The sequence below is a fragment of the Bufo bufo genome, chromosome 10 (assembly GCF_905171765.1).
Source record: "Bufo bufo chromosome 10, aBufBuf1.1, whole genome shotgun sequence".
Taxonomy (NCBI): Eukaryota; Metazoa; Chordata; class Amphibia; order Anura; family Bufonidae; genus Bufo; species Bufo bufo.
The window spans coordinates 18179644-18200516 of NC_053398.1; the positions used below are offsets into that span (position 1 = coordinate 18179644).

Genomic DNA, 20873 nt, shown 5'->3' on the forward strand with positions numbered 1-20873 from the left:
TCTTAGTGAGTAGAATATGAAACATTAATAGGCAGAAGGTGAACTTAAAAAGTGTCACTTTGGGTTTTCCAAAAATTCCCTAAGGAAAACAAAAAATCTAAATTGTGGCAGTTCAGAAATTAAGAAGTAAGGCACGTACAGACAGTAGCTTTTTGTCTGTAAAATAAATTGAGCATCTAAACAAATTCCGTGGATAGGAAAATGGGAGCAGATGCTATCAGAAAAGCTGGGAAACCTTTCCTATACAAAAAGTTTTCCACTTTTTCTTTGATGGTGTAATTTTTTGGGGGGAAATGGTTGGATAACAGGGCTGTGTAATTAATACTAACCCAATTTTGGTTTATGTAGACAACATTGACCTAGTGGTGTTGATGTTAGAGGCGAAATTTGAAGTTTTTAAACCCCGGTGTATTATCTGTAACAGCGCCCCCCCCCCCCCTTCCCCTACCATTTGCATATTGTCTTTTTGTGTGTTTCAGAAAAGCGTTTGGACCCCTCCGGACCCAGGGTCAAGGTGCAGCTGCTACCTCGGAACCCTACGATTACGCCGTTGTTGCATATCCAATCACAAAACATCTAAAAAAGATATGTTCTTAAGGCCTCTTTCACACTGCCGTGTGCGGCCTGTTACCGTATTGCGGGCCGCAAAATGCAGGCCGCAATACACGGGCGCCGTTCCGTGGTCATTCCGCATCACTGATGCGGACCCATTCACTTGAATGGGTCTGCAAATCCGGAGATGCGGAATGGTCCAAAACGGAACCACGGAACGGAAGCACTACGGAGTGCTTCCGTGGGGTTTCGTCCCGTACTTCCGTTCCGCAAAAAGATAGAACATGTCCTATCTTTTTGCGCAACGGCCGGATCGCGGACCACCCATTCAAGTGAATGGGTCCGCGATCCGCTGCGGCTGCCTCACGGACTGTGCTCGTGCATTGCGGCCCACATTTTTATGGCCGCAGCACGACCACTGGCCGCACACGCCAGTGTGAAAGAGGCCTAAAGCGGTTGTCCCGGGTCCTGACCGCAGGTCCCCAGGAGACATACTGAATACAAGGCTCTAACCAGATTACTAGTGATCATACAGTATGTCCCTATTTCCTAGAGTTGTACAGGATTAAAAATAAATAAATAATGGCTTCCAAAAACAACAGCGCACTTATCCTTCAGATTAGAGACACAAGTTTAGGCCCAGTTAGGTGATAATGCTCTTTATTGAGGAGGGGTTGTGTGAGCGTGCCACCCTCCCCCTGCTTGTGTCATTGTGTGTGGTATTGAGATATCCGTGAGTGTTTTGCGATTTCCTTCCATTTGTCATAAAATATGCCGTTGGTAAATTAATTGCACTGTTTGAAGCTGAAATAATACTGTATAATCTAATGCTACATGACTAGGCAGCAAAAATGGAAAATGATTTTCTGCATAATTAACAAGTGATTTCCTTTTGTCAGACAGCAGAATCACTCTGTCAGGTTAGTAGCATAGTATACTATAGGATGTGCAATTATTCTCCGATTCGTCTTACCGTCTCATTTGCATGTTCTGCTGTTTTATTTGCAGGCTGTAATTAGTGTTTATTATCAGCAAGTCCCATTAATGCCTTTCATTACCTCGTGTGTGTTTTTTTGTTGTAAATCATCAAAAATCTCTCACATAGCGATGCCTACAGCTGCATGCAGTTACTGGAGTTCACAGGGGCATTAAGCCAACTGTGCGCCCCTCAATCTCACTGAAGTTACCCAGCCAGAGGCATAACCTGAAGCTCCTGGGCCCCAGTGCAAAATCTGTGAAAGAGCGCCTTCCTACTATGCGCCATTTATAATACTGGCTCAGGGTCATTCAGGCTGCACCCCCTATAGATTCACCCCTGTACCCCACCTGTGCATAGACACGTTCCATTGCCAGCCTTACACAATCACAACATACACACAAATGTGTGCTTCCAGTCACAAGGCAGTAACCCGGCGCCCTCCTTAGCCCAGGAACGCCCCCAATCCTGCCATCAATGCCCCCTTTTTAATGCTAATCTACATCAACAAAGCCTCTTTTTATGGGGCAGTCTCAAGAAAAATGGGACTATTTGTCAAGTGTTGAGTCGGCAGGTTTTGGGGGTACTATTCAGTCTGCTATTTCAATAGTTTGATAAGCTTTAGTAATATTTTGCATTTCAGTAACACTAAGCATTTCCAGTTCTATAACGGATCCACAATATATGGTGTCAAGTGCCAGATTGCCATAAGCAGCGATAGCCTGTGACCGATAACATGTTCTACATATGTAATACAGCAAGAATTACTGCAGCCATTATAGGTCACTGGGGTCTGTGAAGCCCGGTTTAAATGTTGCACAATTTATTAAAGACGCCATGATGCAAATGAGAACATAGGCTTAGACTGTTTTGATAAGTGAGGCCTATAGTATTTAATAAAAAAGTTTCCGGTGGTAAAACAACACAGTACATATAGTAGATAAGAGTGGTGGAGCTATAGCCAACCAGAAACCTTGTCTCCCGTCATTGGGAAAATCCTGCCCCTTGCTGACTGCTTTTGATATACTGACAGCTTTCATACCGTAGTAGCGCCCTCAGACACGTCATCATTTATACCCTGGGGTCCTCCGTATAAGCCCAAAGGACTGCACATTCATTGCTCAAGGGGTTCTCCTAATAACAAACTCCACTCTGCGCCTCGGATGCTGTTCAGTCAGGTATGCGTTAACAAAATGTCAATTGTACTGTCGAGTCGTGTTACATCTCGTCTTTCATCTCCCATCTTAAATGGTCACTGATGCCCAATACTGAAGTACGACCCACACTTTGGCTTTGGTATGGTCCCCCCCTTCTTAGAAATATACCACTTTGTAACTATGTCTTCTGTCCATCAAGGAGCTGGTGTCATAAGGACAACCCTTTACAAAGAGGATAGCCCACTGCAGATCCATTGTATGAGTGCCAGATTTAATAAGGTGGTTCCTGAGCAGGGACACCCCTCTATAATGACCATATACTCAGTTATCTTTGTAGATGATTTTATAGGATCCCTTCATGTATTTTTACCAACTGAGAAGAATAAGAAGTCAGATTTGTACTTTTGATGCTTGTTTCTCATGTGTCATGTGTCCCATTTTCGTTCACGTTGCTCTCATGTGGTCTGTCTGAGACGTGAACAAAATAAGTGTTTTTTGCTTGGTGTCATGGTTTGAAAAAATAGTTTCAAGCCTAGAAGGTGGTGCGCACTGAACACGACAGTTCACATACTTCAAACTATTCAAACATATAAGACCGAATCTGTAAAATAAAGTGCATTTTCAGCTGAAATAAAAAAAAAAAAAAAAAAGTGGAAAAAATAATCAGTTCTTTAGTCCTCCGTACAAAGCCGATGCGGCAGTGCCTAGGACCTGAGAGCCTTCAAGCACTGCCGCAGAGGTTCAGTCTGGCTGGGTGTGATATAGGACATCCGGCTCAGTGTGTGAGCGTGATCCTCCGTTCTGGACACTGCTCGTCTTGCAGGAGCACGGCATTATACTGCTTTATAATGCGGTGTGTCTCTGCGTGACCTTTTTGCTTCTGAATCATAGTGACAGCTTTATGTCAGTATGATCCTGTAGAAGGAAGGTCAAGCAGAAGCACACAGCATTATAAATCATTATAATCTCCTGCAAGACGAGCAGTGTTCAGAACGGAGGATCACGCTCACACATGGAGCGTGATCTCCGGGCGGCATGCGCTTGTGTGAAAGAGCCCGTATGCAGAGGGCTTGTACACCTGTGTGCTAGCTATAATCCAGCCATGTATGTGAGGACTTCTTGACAACAAGAAAAATTCTGCCATGTCCTACAGCTTCCCAAAGACAACTGAGAAAAGGCTGAATATGTAATTTTTTAGATTTGCTTTTTAGTTCAGTGGGAAATGCTCTTTACCCTGGGGTCTTTGTGGAGATTTTTATTTTTTTTGGAGTGCGACTTTCCATTTTCCAATCATTACCGCAGTTGCAGTCCGCAACAATCTTCTCTTTCCTGAATACTTAAATTTGGCGCTGAAAAAGTCTCCATATAACCCCAGCCTTAAGGGTTGGGCACACAGAGCTCATACTGTCTACTGAAAAGTCCAACCAAAGCTTCTAGTACTTGAAACCGAACCTTTGTCAGTGGAAAACAGATGACAAATGTTCTTTGTGTTAATGTTTTTTTCATGTTGCTTTCTCATTCTGTTCCCTTGTTTTCTAGAACACAACATTCCATTCTTAATGTGGTGTTGCTAATTAATGCTGCTCCCACTTTTAGGTCTATATTGTTTCTGTGACCGGTTGCTTCAATTAGAAAGTGACTGTAAGGCAAAGGCTACACAGTAAAGTCACAAGATCACTTCAACACAACCTCTCGCAACCTCATAGGACAGTGGTGGCGAACCTATGGCACGGCTGCCAGAGGCGGCACTCAGGGCCCTCTCTGTGGGCACCCGCACCCTGGAAAAAGTCTATGGTGTACCAATATGGCTTAGACTTTTCCTGCCATTCATCAGCGCAGGGCGCACTATGAACGGCACAGGCAGCGCACTGAGTGTAGGCAGGATATTATAGCTAAATGATAAAGTACATGGAAGATATACTGTATTGGACTGTAGTGTTCAGGGTAAATTACCGTGTTGGCAGTTTGTTACAGTTTGTCCACTCGGTCATAGAAAGCCAGAGATTGTAGTCACATTATAGGAAATATTGAGGTTGTGCAGGACCAAGTGTCTCCGCGTAGACTTTGCCTTATGGATGTTCCACATTCAGATAACTGGATTTATTGGACATGGTCCTTTAAGGTTTCACGTAGACCTTAGCCAGTTGTAATACATGATCCTTATTGCTGGTTATCGCCCTGTGATTGGCTCTGTAGGCAAAATGTATGTTCATTCACTTCGACTACAGAACATGGACAGATCCAGTGTTGTAGGCAGAATGGACGACGTCACAGACATAAGGCGCTGTGATTTAATGTATGTTTGCTGCTGACGGTCTACAAGCCCAAACCGTAGGTGTGAACCATAGTGAGGAGATTGCTCGTGGACAGTGCCCTCTTCTAGGAATCTGTATGTACATTGTACAGGGTGAATCCAATGTGGTATTTCTGTTTGGAGGGAACCAGCAACTGGTCGGACCAATGAGAGCAATCTCACAGATGCTTCAGCAGAAACTGGCATGAGTACAATATATATATGTAGTCCTAGAAAAAAAAGCAATTCTGCTACTAAAAAAAATAAAATCAGTCACATAGTCCTAAAAGGGTATGTCCATAATTGTGACCATTTGTACTGCTCCAGTGCATCTAAAAATGAAGAAGCTTTTCAATAAAATATATAGTTTTGTATATACAGTTTCCATGTGAGTTCATGGCTACAAACCAGTCCTGTGTGGTCTGATCCTGCAGTCACACCGATCCATCTGCCTCCTACTTCTTGGTAACAGACATAGATGTTGGCCAGATTTGCCGAAGCCACCGGGACTCCTGGCTGTCCCCCAATGGTGGAAGATGGGGGAGATAAAGATTGGGCTGTTGGATTTCCACACGGCTGGTGCTTTTGTTCTCAGGAAGATAAGCCACTGCTAGAGGGGAGCTTTCACCCCTGGACACATGCATGCTCAGCTGAACGAAGCATGCATATGTTGAGAACAAGCATTCAGCCAACAGTATGACTGACAAACACAACGTGTCGCCTCTCCTGACATAGCTACTTGCTTTCTTCAGGTAATAATTCTGGAATATCCTTTCATATCACTTTAGTTTATGCTGTTCCTCTATTATACATTCTAGAAGTTTATGAATGAATTGCCAGCGGACTGCAATAAAGGTTCATCTGGTTGTTAAGAGGGGGGGGAGGGGTGGTGACACTATCCAATTTGTGCTGCTAGTGTCAGTGACTGTGCAGGGACACCCCAAACTTGTAACACCCAGATGGACCTTTATTGCAAACTGCAAATAATTTATTCATAATCTTCTTGTATGAATAATAGAGGAACAGCACAAACTAGAGTTACATGAAAAGATGTCCCAGAATCGTAAGCAAGTAGTTATTTCAGGAGAAGTGACAGGATCTTTTTCAAGTTTGTGGCTTGCAACCAGACACAAGGCACATAGGTCTGCATAAGAGAACGGAAGGAGATTTTTGACTATTTGCAAAGTTCCTTCATTTTTTTCTTTTCTTTTGGATGCTCTGGAACAATATGAAAAGCATGCAAAAGTGCACCGAGCCTTTACAATTTGTTACTTCAAACCCAACGATTGTGACTATGGGTGTTTATGTACAGGGGGATCTTTTATAATGATCTTATATTCTGCTTGTTGTATTCTGCAGGTATAACAGAAGAAGAAAGGCAATTTTTGGCCCCTCCAATGTTAAAGTTTACAAGAAGCTTATCCATGCCTGATGCATCAGAAGATATTCCACCCCCTCCAGCAACGTTACCTCCGTCACCACCTCCTCCTTCACCCTTGCCATTTAATTCACCCAAGTCTCCAACCCCTAGAGGATATGGAACCATAAAGCCTACCTTCAACCAGAACACAGGCGCAAAGTCTCCACTACCAGCCGTGCGTTCCGATAACATGGGAACGATAATGAGGGACAAGAGCATGTATTACCGACGTGAGACAGATAGGTTTTCTTTAGACTCTGAAGATCTTTATAGTTCTAAAATGTCATCCCAGCAGAACTTTGGAAATAAGAGAGCCCAGTTACCCGAAAACCCTTACTCAGAAGTTGGAAAGTTTGGAAATAAGGCTGTATACGTGCCAGCCAAACCTGCTAGGCGGAAGGGTATGCTGGTCAAACAGTCTAACGTGGAAGATAGCCCAGAGAAAACATGTTCCATTCCCATCCCGACCATCATCATCAAAGAACCTTCCACTAGCAGCAGCGGAAAGAGCAGCCAGGGAAGTAGCACGGAGACGGACCTGCAAGCCTCGGAGCACCAAGGACAGCTAAGGCCAGATGACTCCCTCGGCGTCAGCGGCCCATTTGCTGCAGCCATTGCTGGAGCAGTGAGGGACAGAGAGAAAAGATTAGAGGCCAGACGACACTCTCCTGCTTTTCTGTCTACGGACCTGGGAGATGAAAGCGTGGGGCCAACACCCAGTCCCAGGTTACGGCACTCGAAGTCTATCGATGAGGGTATGTTCTGCAATGAGGAGAGCTTTAAGCAATTTGTGGGTCCGTCCTCGCTAATTCTTAGTCGAACAGCTAATGCATTCGGAAACCATGGCGGTGCAAACAACGTAAGATCAGGAAAGGGAAAAGGACCCGAAAACAACTTGGCTAAAGGACTTAACATTTCCGGAAATTACATGCATCCAGTTACAGGGAAGTTACTAGATCCGAACTCACCGCTGGCACTGGCATTAGCGGCTAGAGACAGAGCTATGAAAGATCAAGGTCAGCCCAGTCCTAGCCCTACGGAAACTGACAAGTCTGATCTCAACAAGCCTCTTTTCATCGATACGAAGCTTCGCCCTAACGCAGAAAGTCCAGCTGCAGCTGCCAGCACCGGTAGGCAAAATCAACGCGGTGTCTTAAAAAGACAGGAGACCGAAAGTAAACACGACACCGAAATGGCAAAGGAAGAAAAACGTCACGAAGAGAAAAAGAATATGCTGATCAACATTATGGACACCTCACAGCAGAAGACCGCCGGATTGCTCATGGTGCATACGGTAGACACCACCAAAGCAGAGGATGAGCTTATCGATAACGAAGACGTAGAAAAAGAGGCCTCTCTGGAAAACCCAACGACAGCAACTCCAGCAGCAGAACCTGATAACGTAGAGAATGCGTTACCAAAAACCAGTGATGCCAGCCTGCCAGCTCCCCCCAATAAAGCCATTGTATCTGTATGCTCGGTGGATGAACCGGTCCTCCTCCCATTCCGCATCCCTCCTCCACCATTTGCCTCAATAGATGTAGATGAAGACTTTATCTTCACTGAGCCACTGCCTCCTCCTCTTGAATTTGCCAACAGTTTTGATATCCCCGAGGATGTCTCTGCGATGCCATCAACAACACTGGCAGACTTGCTGATGCAGAGGAAAAATGGCACCCTACCCCTGGGTCCATATCATCCCAATGTTGCCTCTAATTCTTTGGAAAGTAAAAAGCCTGGGTCTCTGTCGAACTGCCTGCCTGCCTCATACATGCAACACCCAGAAAGCTTTGATAACGTCACGGACTCTGGGATCGAGGAGGTGGACAGCCGCTGTGGCAGCGACCACCACTTAGAGACGACAAGCACTGTTTCCACCGTCTCCAGCATATCCACTTTATCCTCAGAAGGTGGCGAAAATTTGGACACATGTACAGTCTATGCAGATGGGCAAGCATTTCTAGTGGACAAGCCCCCAGTACCTCCGAAGCCAAAAGCGAAGACCATAATGAACAAAAGCAATGCACTTTATAAGGATGCCGTCCTGGAAGAAAACATGGACACTTTTGTTATCCCTCCCCCTGCTCCACCTCCTCCTCCACTAGGGATGCAGCCCAGTATAGCCAAAGCTGGGCAGCTAAGGACCTCCAAGTTATGGGGCGATGCCCCAGACGTGAGAAGCCTAGTCATGCCAAGTCCCAAAGCCAATGTTATTAGTGAATTAAATTCCATTTTGCAACAGATGAACAGAGAAAAGTCCACAAAGCCGGGAGAAGGATTAGATTCACTGACTGGGATGAAACCCGCAGGTCTCAGCACAAGGTACAGTAAGCGCTGTTCATGCACTATTCCCACCACCAAGCTTCATCTAACACACAAATGGCTGTAGGTTTAGTTTTTGTGTTATTGAGGGTATAACAGAACAAGGCAAATATATGGTAACAATTACAAACCAAGTTGTTGGGAACCAAAATCCAAGGCCCCCCCATAAACCATCACCAACCAGACCAGCAGATTTAAGCAAAGCCCAACTCTCCCATGACAGATGATGCTGGAAGAGGGATTGGGCAAGTTGAATTTTATCATTCACTTTTCTGGCAGGAGGTGAGCCGCCACTAGGAGTTGGGTAATGGCTTTCTCCTCTGCCATTGAAAACACATGCACGCTCAGCAAAACCCAGCATACTTGTGTATGGAGGGAGTCGGAAGTAATGGCTATCAGTCAAAGAAGTGTTTGGCTGACAGCTGCTGCGCAGGGCCGGTGCAAGGATTTTTGCCAACACAAGCGAAGTACATTTTGTCAGAAATTAGCCCCCATTCATCAGCGATTAGCCCCCCATGTCAGCCATCAGCCACCCATGTCACATTTCTCCCCCTCCATGTCACATTTCTCCTCATCCTTTTTACATAATCCCCTCTTTTCCCCCTCAATGTCACATTTCTCCCCCTCCATGTCAAATCACCTATGTCACATCACTCCCATGTCACATTTCTCCCCCTCCACGTCACATTTCACCCCCTCAATGTCACATTTCTCCCCCTCAAGGCCTCAATGTCAAATTTTCCCCCTCCATGTCACATTTCTCCCCCTCCATGTCACATTTCTCCCCCTCCATCCATGTCCCCCCCCCCCCCCCCCCCATGGCACATCATCCCCCCCAGCCGGCCCTGGCCTCATCCCCATGTCACAGACTACAGACATTGTCGCCCTTCCCATCTGGTCACGGTCACCATCCCCCCCTTCTCCATTTATGATTGTTGTCTGTGTAATTATTTTTTTAAAACACATTTATGCCGTGCACTCTGGCACTAGTGCGCTCAGTGATCACCTACCCACCTGTCCTGCTGCTACGGCAATCTGGCTGTGTGTGAGTCAGACTCAGACACAGTCAGCTCCAGTCCCTGCTGCCGCCCGCCGCCGCTGCGCCACTCGCCAGTCACACCCCCCTGGCGTGACCGTGTTGCCGTGCTGCTGGGCCCGTGCCACTCTGTAAGTGAGGGCCGCACAGCGCGGGCAGGCGGCCGGCGGTGCTGCAGCGCAACTCACAAGTAAGCGATTTAAAAAAATAAATAAAAAAGGAACGTTTATTTTTCCGCCCTCCCCCAGCCGCTTGGTTTGCCTTATGGTAGCACCGGCCCTGCTGCTGCGGGTATATGGGCACCTTATGCCTTGAATTTCTGCCATGGATCTTGAAGTGATACAAAAAGTGTGAACATATAGATGGGTGCCTCGTACTGGTCACTATAATCAATCTGTATACTCCCGTATGTTGTTATTTAACACCAGTAACACCAGGCTGACTTAGAGTCTCACTCCGACTCCGCAATCGTAATCTTTGCATGTATTTCAGCCGTTTATCATTCAAAGCAGATTTTGATAGATGAGAAGAATACTACTCACGCTTCTGAAGAACCTTTGGTACTTTCATTACTTTATTCTTCAAAATTAAAAATTTTGCATGGCTCGCAGGCCCATATACTCAGAGAATGCCAAGTTGTAGCACATACATTCGAGAGCGACGTTTCGGGGGTCACGCCCCCTTACTCATGCGTGAAGATCAGGTGTAACCAACGGCCTTAAATATTCGGCGGTATGGCCGTAGTCTGATTTAAGTTCCTATTCTAATTTAAAAACAATCCATTAGTTACACCATATAACAAAGATACCCTGAAATTACATGTCATTTGACCCTTTGGTTTTAATGTTTCCATTTTAGTAATCCATCTAGTCTCATGTTGCAATAATTAACGTTTATTATTTTCAGGAGTTGTCCCCGGTCTGATATACCCCAATATTACCCATTTTATTTTATTCCATTTATGTTTCCTTTCCTGACAATATTGCAACAATGTGGTTTCTTGGTATTTATTTTTATCCTTTTCTGCTTTCTGTGGACTCCATATATCTTTTTATATTTGATTTATGTTCATTAAGTCTTACTCGTATCTTTCTTTTTGTTTGTCCGATATACCACATGCTACAAGGGCATCTTAAGCCATATATAATGTTCTTAGTCATACAAGTAGCAGAGTGGTACATGGGAATTTCATATCCTTTCCTAGGGTGATTAATTGTGTGTCCTTTTAATATTTGGTTACAATTCATACAGGATAGACATGGGAATGTGCCCTTGTAACCAAATATTAAGGACACAAAATTAAGCGGAAGGGCTGGATCTCCTAGGCAACTATAAGAATATATCTTACTGTGTAAGAATATATTGTACTCAATTAAAACAGGGATCAAACCCTGAAAAGGTGAAGTCCCACATTGGGAAAAATATAAAAAAAAGTTAAAAAAAAAAAGTTTTTAGTTTTTTTTATAATGAAAAAAAGAAAAGTAGACATATTAAGTATCGTCGCGTCCGTATCGACCGGCTCTATAAAAATATCACATGACCTAACCCCTCGGATGAATACCGTCAAAAAAATAAAATAAAAACTGTGCTAAAAGAAATCTTTGGGTCACCTTACATCTCTAAAAGTGCAACACCAAGCGATCAAAAAGGGGTATGCCCCCCAAAATAGTACCAATCTAAACATAATTTTTCTTTTTTAAATGCTTCTATTCTGTTAAATGTAAAAATAAATAAGAAAAGTAGACACATTAGGTATCTCCGCATCCGTAACAACCTGCTCTATCAAAATACCACATTACCAGATGAACACTGTAAAAAACGATGTAAAAAAAAAGCCATTTTTTGTCACCTTACATCACAAAAAGTGTAAATAGCAAGCAATCAAAAAGGTCATACTCACCCCAAAATACTGCCAATCAAACGGTCATCTCATCCCACAAGAATGATACCCTACCCCAAGACAATCGCCAAACTAAAAAAAAACTATGGCTCTCAGACTATGGAGACACTAAAACATGTTTTTTTTTTTTTTATATTATTGTGTAAAACTTAAATAAAATAAATCATACATATTAGGTATTGCCATGTCCGTAGCAACCTGCTCTATAAGAATATCACATGACCTAACCCCTCAGGTCAACACCGTAAAAAAAAAAAAAAAAAACGGTGTCCAAAAAAAAAAAAAAATGTTGTCACCTTACATCACAAAAAGTGTAATACCAAGCGGTCAAAAAGTCATAAGCATCCCAAAATAGTACCAATCAAACCTTCATCTCATCCTGCAAAAAATGACATCATACCTAAGACAATCGCCCAAAAAAACTAGGGCTCTCAGAATATGGAGACACTGAAACATGATTTTTTTTAATTCAAAAATGTTGTTATTGTGCAAAACATAAATAAATAAAATAAAAAAATAAAAATCGCTCAAAAAAAATAAAATAATATATGGCTCAGACTATGGAGACGCTAAAACATAATTTTTATTTTTTAAATGCTTTTATTCTGTTAAATGTATAAAATAAATAAATAAGAAAAGTAGACACATTAGGTATCTCCGCGTCCGTAACAACCTGCAGTATAAAAATATCACATGACCTAACCCCTCAGATGAACACCGTAAAAAAATAAAAATATAAAAAGAGTCAGCCATTTTTTGTCACCTTACATTACAAAAAGTGTAATACCAAGTGATCGAAAAGTCATTAGAACCCTAAAATACTACCAAACAGTCATCTCATACCGGGAAAAATACATAAGACAGTCGCCCAAAAAATAAAAAAATATATGGCTTTCAGAATATGGAGACAAATATATATTTTTTTTTTTCAAAAATGCTTTATAATGTAAAACTAAAACAAACAACCAAAGAAAGTAGTCATATTTGGTATTGTCGCGTCCGTAACCACCTGCTCTATAAAAAATAGCACATGATTTAACCTGTCAGATGAACATTGTAAATGACAAAAAATAAAAACGGTGTCAAAAAAGCTATTTTTTACCTTGCCCCACAAAAAGTGTAATATAGAGCAACCAAAAATCATATGTACCCTAAAGTAGTATTAAAAAAACTGCCACCTTATCCTGTACTTTCCAAAATGGGATTTTTTTGGGAGTTTCTACTCTAGGGGTGCATCAGGGGGGCTTCAAATGTGACATGGCAGCTTAAAATTATACCAGTGAAATCTGCCTTCCAAAAACCATATGACGTTCCTTTCCTTCTGCGCAATGCCATGTGCCCGTACAGAAGTTTACAACCACATATGGGGAGTTTCTGTAAACTACAGAATCAGGGCAATAAATATTGAGGTTTTTTTGGCTGTTAACCCTTGCTTTGTTAGTGGAAAAAAATTGATTAAAATTGAAAATCTGCCCAAAATTTTTTCCATTAATTCTTGTGGAACACCTAAAAGGTTAACAAAGTTTGTAAAATCAATTTTAAATACCTTGAGGGGTTTAGTTTCTAAAATGGGGTCATTTTTGGGTGGTTTCTATTATCTAGGCCTCACAAAGTGACTTCAGACCTGAACTGGTCCTTAAAAAGTGGGTTTTGGAAATTTTCTGAAAAATTTCAAGATTTGCTTCTAAGCCTTCTAACGTCCCCAAAAAAATAAAATGGCATTCACAAAATGATCCAAACATGAAGTAGACATATGGGGAATGTAAAGTAATAACAATTTTTGGATTTATTACTATTATAAAAGTAGAGAAATAGAAATTTGCTAATTTTCCCAAATTTTTGGTAAATTTATTTATTTTTTTATAAATAAAAAAATATATATTTTGACTCAGTTTTACCACTGTCTTGAAGTACAATATGTGACGAGAAAACAATCTCAGAATGGCCTGGATAAGATAAAGCGTTTTAAAGTTATCACCACATAAAATGACATGTCAGATTTGTTAAACATGGCCTGGTCCTTAAGGTGAAAAATGGCAGGGTCCTTAAGGTGTTAAGGTCGTTGGTTACACCTGATCTTCACGCATGAGTAAGGGGGCATGACCCCCGAAACGTTGCGCTGGAATGTATGTGCTACAACTTGGCGTTCTCGGAATATATGGGCCTGCGAGCCATGTAACATTTTTAATTTCGAAGAATAAAGTAATTAAAGTGCCAAAGGTTCTTCAGAAGTGTGTGTAGTATTCTTCTCATCTATCAAAATCTGCTTTGAATTATATACGGCTGAAATACATGCAAAGATTGCCTCGAACTGGTGGCGCTTACATAACCTATCGCTCTTTGGAGCCTGTTCTTAATTTGTACGACCATTAAAAATTCACCTTTAGGGATAAGACTAATGTAATGGCTTAGCATACATAACAATCAGTACAGGGCTCCTAATTCTAAGGGGCCCATAAACTTCTGATCCTACATAGAACACTGGCCGTATATTTGCAGGCACATTGTCAATTGTACAGATACAGAGCAGTACATATGAATGCATATTAGTAATTCTTCTAGATAGTCAGATCCAGGTATCTACTGCAGAACTAAGTCTTAGGTCAAGGATCATCGATCTGCGGCCATTCTGAAACTACAACTCCTAGAATCCTCTTTTCACTTCAATGAGAGTAACAGCCGAACAAGTGTGCATGCTGAGAGTTGTAGTTTCACAGCTGCTGGAGTGCTGAGGGTTGCAGACCCCGGTCTTAGGTGGTAGGACTGTACCCTGTACCTCTGGGCTGGGGCAGTTTTGCTTCACTAGTAATTAGGATGGTGCACCCATCCCCTCATCCACTTACATCTTACAACTTAATGTTAACAAGATCAGTTTTACAACACCTGATCCTACTGGAGGCGCTACTGAACCAAAATCAGATCATCAGTAAGGTAGTCCAACAGAGCCACGTCTAGACATTGCAACCGTTATACCCCAATTGTGGCCACGTAATAGCTGCTTGAAGCAGGCCTCAATATGTAGCCTGGCTGGAATACACATGACATTGCCTTTTCAAAGTTCTAGATGTCGTCCCAGTAAACCAAGCATCTTGGACATTATCCTGTTACCTAGTACATTGGCTCGACAGTATCTAGGGAACATTTTTCTATGTGGCCCCAACAATTGTGGGCGACTCATTTGTAGCATTAGTTACCCCATTGGTGTGGTGCAGTGCACTCCAACCTGTGGCTCTCCATTTGCTGTGAAACTACCACTCTCACCATGCTCTGACAGCCAGCAGCTGTCAGAACATATTGGGAGTGGTAGATTCATTCACAACAGGTGGTTAAATACCATTGGTATATAGAGTGCTACCGCATCTGCCGACGCACCAGTATCCATAGGATAAACCAGTGTAATCAGAACAGAATTGCTGAAAAGAGCCTGGAGATGGAGACATTCCAAGACGTTATCTGTCTCCAGGTTTTGATATGTAAATTCACAAATTGCCTAAAAATATTTAAAAAATAAACTTCAAAACCCATATTTTGTACTGAGGCAGTCTGTCACCTCCAGGGAATCTTCTCTATAGACTTCAGACGCTCCAACTCATTTACATTAAACTTTACACAACCTTTTCTGAGCCAGTGGGGCCAATGATACCTGAGTGTTCGCCCCTTTGGCACAGTTATTTTGGTTAATTTATTATCTTGGAAACACGGATACAGGTTATGATGAAAAACACCGCTCCCAAAATCTATAGATGCTTCCAGCCATCACCTCTAGGTTGCATGTACAGTAACTGCTTTTCTAACAGCATTGTGAATGACTCCAGCTCAGCTTCACTGTCTGTTGGGAGCCGGTGGTAGTCTAAAGCCTTCTTGCTGCACTGCCCCCTACCTTATAACGCACAATCATCTCCATGATCAATGGTGACTGTGACATTAAGTGCCCCCTCTGTCAGCCTATCAGCACCTTATGATATGATTGCTGGGCGCTGATGGGTTGCCATGGCCTATGGCCTAATAGGTTGCCTGTGTTATGAATATTCCAAATCATTATACAAGCAATGAAAGGATCGTGGACAATCTGTGGCAGAATACAGTAGCAGTAAAGTGGATTTTAACAAATCTCATCTGCATTTTTTGTGGATTTTTAGTGGTGCCTTCACACAGTATCTGCAACTGAAAATCAGTTCCATTAATGTGTATGGGGGGTTCTTTTAACGGCATACCCATACATTTCTACACGCCCTGTTCAGAGGAGTGGCACCAATTTTCAGACGCAGAAACTTTCTGCAACAAAATCTGCTGTGTAAGAAGGCACCCAAAGGGCAAGTTCACACATGACTGATTAGCTACAGATTTGCTGTTGCGGATTTTTGTGCAGTTCCAGCAAAGTGAATGTGTTTTTAGCAATTCTCAGTCACGAGTAGCGGAAAAAATCTGCAGCAGAAAATGACTTGTGGTGCAGATTTTAAATTTGCAGCATGTCAGATTATTCTGCAGATTTCATCCTTTGCAAAGCAAAGAATGAAATCTGCATCTTATCAGTATGTTTTTTGCTATATTTTTGCTGCAGAAACACCCAGCTATCAGTCACGTGTGAACCCAGCCTAAATGTTAGTTTTTGTTGCAAGTTTTACGGTACTTTCACACTAGCGTTTTTCTTTTCCGGCATTGAGTTCCGTCCTAGGGGCTCAATACCGGAAAAGAACTGATCAGTTTTATCCTAATGCATTCTGAATGGAGAGAAATCCGTTCAGGATGCATCAGGATGTCTTCAGTTCAGTCACTGAACGGAGTTTTGGACGGAGGAAATACCGCAGCATGCTGTGGTATTATCTCCATCCAAATTTCCGGATCAGATGCCGGATCCGGCATTAATTTACATTAAAATGTATTAGTGCCGGATCCGGCATTAAAAATACTGCAATGCTGGATCCGTCCTTCCGGTCTGCGCAATGTGAAAAAAATATATAACGGATCAGTTTCTCCGGATGACATCAAGAGAGACGGATCCGTTCTTGCAATGCATTTGTAAGATGGATCCGGTTACAAATGCTGTCCGTTTGCATGCCGATTGCATGATCCGGCAGGCAGTTCCGGCGACGGAACTGCTTGCCGGATCACTCTGCCGCAAGTGCGATTTCATTTGGGAAGTCAAAATCTGCAATGAGATGTATTATAGCGGATATTGTTGTGGACACAAGTCAGGGGGGGGGAGATTTATCAAACTGGTGTAAAGTAGAACTGGCTTAGTTGCCCATAACAACCAATCACATTCCACCTTTCATTTCTCAGAGCTCCTTTGGAAAATGAAAGGTGGAATCTGATTGGTTGCTATGGGCAACTAAGCCAGTTCTACTTTACACCAGTTTGATAAATCTTCCCCAGTGATTTCCATTGGTTAGGTCTCCTGCACACGAACGGGAAGTACGGGACGAAACCGTGTGGTGCTTCTGTTCAGCACCATGGTAATCTCATATCTTTTTTTTGTGAAGTAGAGGCACAGATTGGAAGTCCATGGAAGCACTTCCTTGGACTTTCGGGTCCGTGCCTCTGCACCGCAAACCATAGAAGATGTCCTGTCTTTTGCGGATTGTGGACCCATTCAAGTCAATGGGTCCACATCCGCACCAGGAGTGCACATGGCCGGTGCCTGTGCCTATTTGTTGTCTGCAGCACGGGCTCGGGTCCTTACTGATGGAAATAACTCACCAAATAACTGATCTGTCACAGCATTGTGCTATAAACCATATAATGAAAACAGCACACATTACTCTACGGTCTCGTCCCTCCCAGCTCCAGCACCAATGTCCTGGTGGTCCCTGGCGCTCAGTATACTTTCCTGCCGTACATTCATGTGACCACTGCAGCACCAGCCATGATGCTGGCATGTACAGCATGTGTACACATTCTGAGTTCCAGCCTGTATGCTACTCCCCTGAGCTGCGTTTACAATTCTGCAGACTTCAGGGCAGAAGTCGCTGAACAGTCCCTGGTTGTGGACTGTCTGCACAGAGCTTGCTCTGGCGATTTGCATAATGAAAAATTAACTGATCCCCCTGGATTATAGGAGCTCAGCTAAGCTGTTTGGTTGTACATCTGTCTGTAAGCTTGCTGACTGTTTCCAGTAACAATCAGTAGAACAGTGAATGCAGTAAAGGCTGTAACTCCGGATCAGTGCAGTGAAATATGACCCCCCCAAAACACATGACTACCAAAATCTGCCAGAGGTGCTGTATTATGGTTTTAGTTCTCTAAAAACTGACGCATAGAAGAAAATGACTCTGGTTATGGCCTCCCCAGGTGATTGGAGAATTTTGAATGAAATGTTTAAACATAAAATTTGCTGAAATAATCTGGACTCTCTCGGGTTTATGAAGAATGAGGCCTGTCAGTAACAGCACGCCAGATACAAGAGTGCAGTCCCTCCCCGAGTGTGTCACAAGGAACAATGCAGTCATGGTTGTCCATGTCTGACAGGTAGTCATTGTGCTGTGTCGCCATCTAGTGGTCATTCAGAAGAATACTAGCAAAACTGACAACCAATAAGTACCTGGAAAACAGGATTGGGCTGACCCAGTAGAGTAACCTCAGTGGAGCCAGGTTCTGACACAGCAGCGTACCATTAACTGGTGAAATGCCAGATTACTTTCAAGGCTTTCTGTAGATTTCTTCACTATTTACAACATTTAGGGCTCATTCAGACGGCTATATGCGTTTTGAGGTCCGCAAATTGCATATCCACAAAACACGGATACCTGCCGTCTGCGAACCAAAATTTGCGGACCGTACATGGCCGCCACTCTAGAAAATGCCTATTCGCAATTGCGGACAAGAATAGGACATGATCTATATTTTTTGTGGGGCCACGGAACAGAACTATGGATGCAGATTTTTTGCGGCCCCATTAAAATATATGGGTCCGCACCCGTTCCGCAAAATTGCAGAATGGGTGCGGACCCGTTCATATGGCCGTTTGAATGGGCCCTCTTACTTTGCAAAATAGTGGAGGATTGAACTATATGGAATATCCCTTGGAGGGAAGACTTTTTCGATCTTCTCCACATTGGCCTTTGGCTAAAGAAAAGAACAATTGCACCAAAAACTGCATGTGTGAATCCAACCTTAAAGGGGTTGTCTCACATTAGCAGATGGCATTTATCATGTAGAGAAAGCTAATACAAGGCACTTACTAATGTATTGTGATTGTCCATATTGCTTCCTTTGCTAGCTTAATTCATTTTTCTATCACATTATACACTGCTTGTTTCCATGGTTACGACAACCCTGCAATCTGGCAGCGATGGCCGTGCTATCACACTATAGGATAAAGTGCCTGTGTCCCTGATGGCTGGGACTGTGGGAGCGCATATAGGCACGCATGCGCAGCAGCTCCCGTCCTACCCACCTCGTATCTGCGCTGCAGGGATGGCCGTAACCCCTGGAAACGAGCAGGGTATAAAGGTAATGAAAAAATTAACCAAGCCAGCGAAGGAGGCAATATGGACAATCACTATACATTAGTAAGTGCTTTGTGTTTACTTTCTCCACATGATAAATGCCATTTGGTGAAGTGACAAAACCCCTTTAAGAGACTCTACAATATGAGGCAGCTCTGGAACTGATTATGTTCTGCGTGACCGGGTAAGTCCACACTGAAATCTGATGGAGAGGTTGATGATCAGCCAGAGTGACACCGGTGTCTGCAGGGACATTCAGTGCCCCATTAATAATGCACCACTCATAATACAGTAGTAAAGCATGGCATGAAATATTCATTGTACAGAATGCCAGGCTGAGGGCCTAAGAGCTCTGTACTGGGCAGTTATGTCTTCATAAGCACTGCTTTACCTGGAGGATGGCTTCACTTTGTGGCCTGTGCGCTCTGCATAGACCTCATGAGACGTATGTGTGATCAGAAGTAGAGAGATACTGGATACCAAGGTGAACAACATGGGACGGGGACGGACTGACAACTTCAAATGGCCCTGAAAAAGAAAAAAAAAAAAGTGAAATTAAAGGAGGAGGGACAACACAAGAAGGCGGAGACAACAGAAGTAGGTGGGGTCAGCAATACTTTAGTGCGGCACAAAATACCGCCCCAGCAGAACCAAATATCACAGTGCAGCACAGAATACTGCCGCTCCTGCTGCATTATTTAACTGTATCTCCATCCTAAAGACGGCAATACAGATTCCGGAGGGGGACCTGCGGCCGCCTGCCAGGAACATACATAAGTACCTGATGCTCCTAGCATTCATTAATGCTGAGAGCATCCGATCATTATGTACACTGCCGGTGGCCGTGAGGAGGGCTCAGGCAGCCTCCTGGGCATTGGCCCACCAGGAAATTTCCCAGTAGGGTCCATGACCATTCTGCCCCTGCTTTGGGCTGAAGTGCAGTGAAACATCTTTGAGACCACCACCCAAAATTACATTGGAAAGTGACTTTCTAAGGGGGTGGCCTTCTCAAAGAATAGTGGTGGAACTGAAAAGCCATCATAGGAAATCTGGTCGGGGATAAAGGGTGGTCTTTGGAGAGGTTTCATAGTATTTCTGAAAACTGAAGCGCCTTCTTTAATTAAGATACAGTAGGCAGATGCACAGTCTAGCATTTATAAGTATGACTGTTTGAGAATCTACTGTTGCTGTCTGGAAACTGTCAACAAGCAGGCTGATGTGTATGTTTTATTAGGACTGCTCAGGTCATTCATGCCCATATAGCCCGATTGACAACTGAATACCTAATACTTACATTTAACATTTGTGTATTAACCCCTTAGTGACCACGCACATTTAAAAAAATAATAATAAATAATTGCATTCCAAGAGCTATAACTCTTTTGTTTCTTCATGAATGTACGGTTCTGTTCAAGATAATAGCAGTGTGTTTAAAAAAAAGTGAATAAAGCTTAAAATCCTTCTAATAGCTTTTATTTGTGTGAATCTTTTTCACAAGGCAGGCTTAGAGCGTGACATAGAATATATTAGCGAGAAACCCCTTATAGAGCACACAGTAATAATAATGCAAATGGACAATTAGGGGGACAGGAGCGCTCCTTCTGAGCTCTGAAGGTAGTCTTCCTACTTATTCAGGGATGGGCAAACTGCAGCTCTCCAGCTGTTGTAAAACTACAACTCCCAGTATGCCCAGTCTGCCTACAGCAGGGCATGATGGTATTTGTAGTTTTAAAACAGCTGGAGAGCCGCAGTTTGCCCATCAATGTACT

At 43.1% G+C, this 20873-nt stretch overlaps 1 protein-coding gene across 3 annotated transcripts in view; it reads left to right on the forward strand.

Moving 5' to 3' along the window:
* SHANK2 (SH3 and multiple ankyrin repeat domains 2) overlaps window positions 1-20873 on the forward strand; it is a 514254-nt gene that overhangs the window by 492023 nt on the left and 1358 nt on the right. For all 3 annotated transcript variants that reach the window (XM_040409073.1, XM_040409075.1, XM_040409074.1), the window contains one exon: window positions 6338-8720. In XM_040409073.1, the coding sequence (XP_040265007.1) occupies window positions 6338-8720 (2383 nt within the window). The remainder of the gene's footprint in view (window positions 1-6337; window positions 8721-20873) is intronic.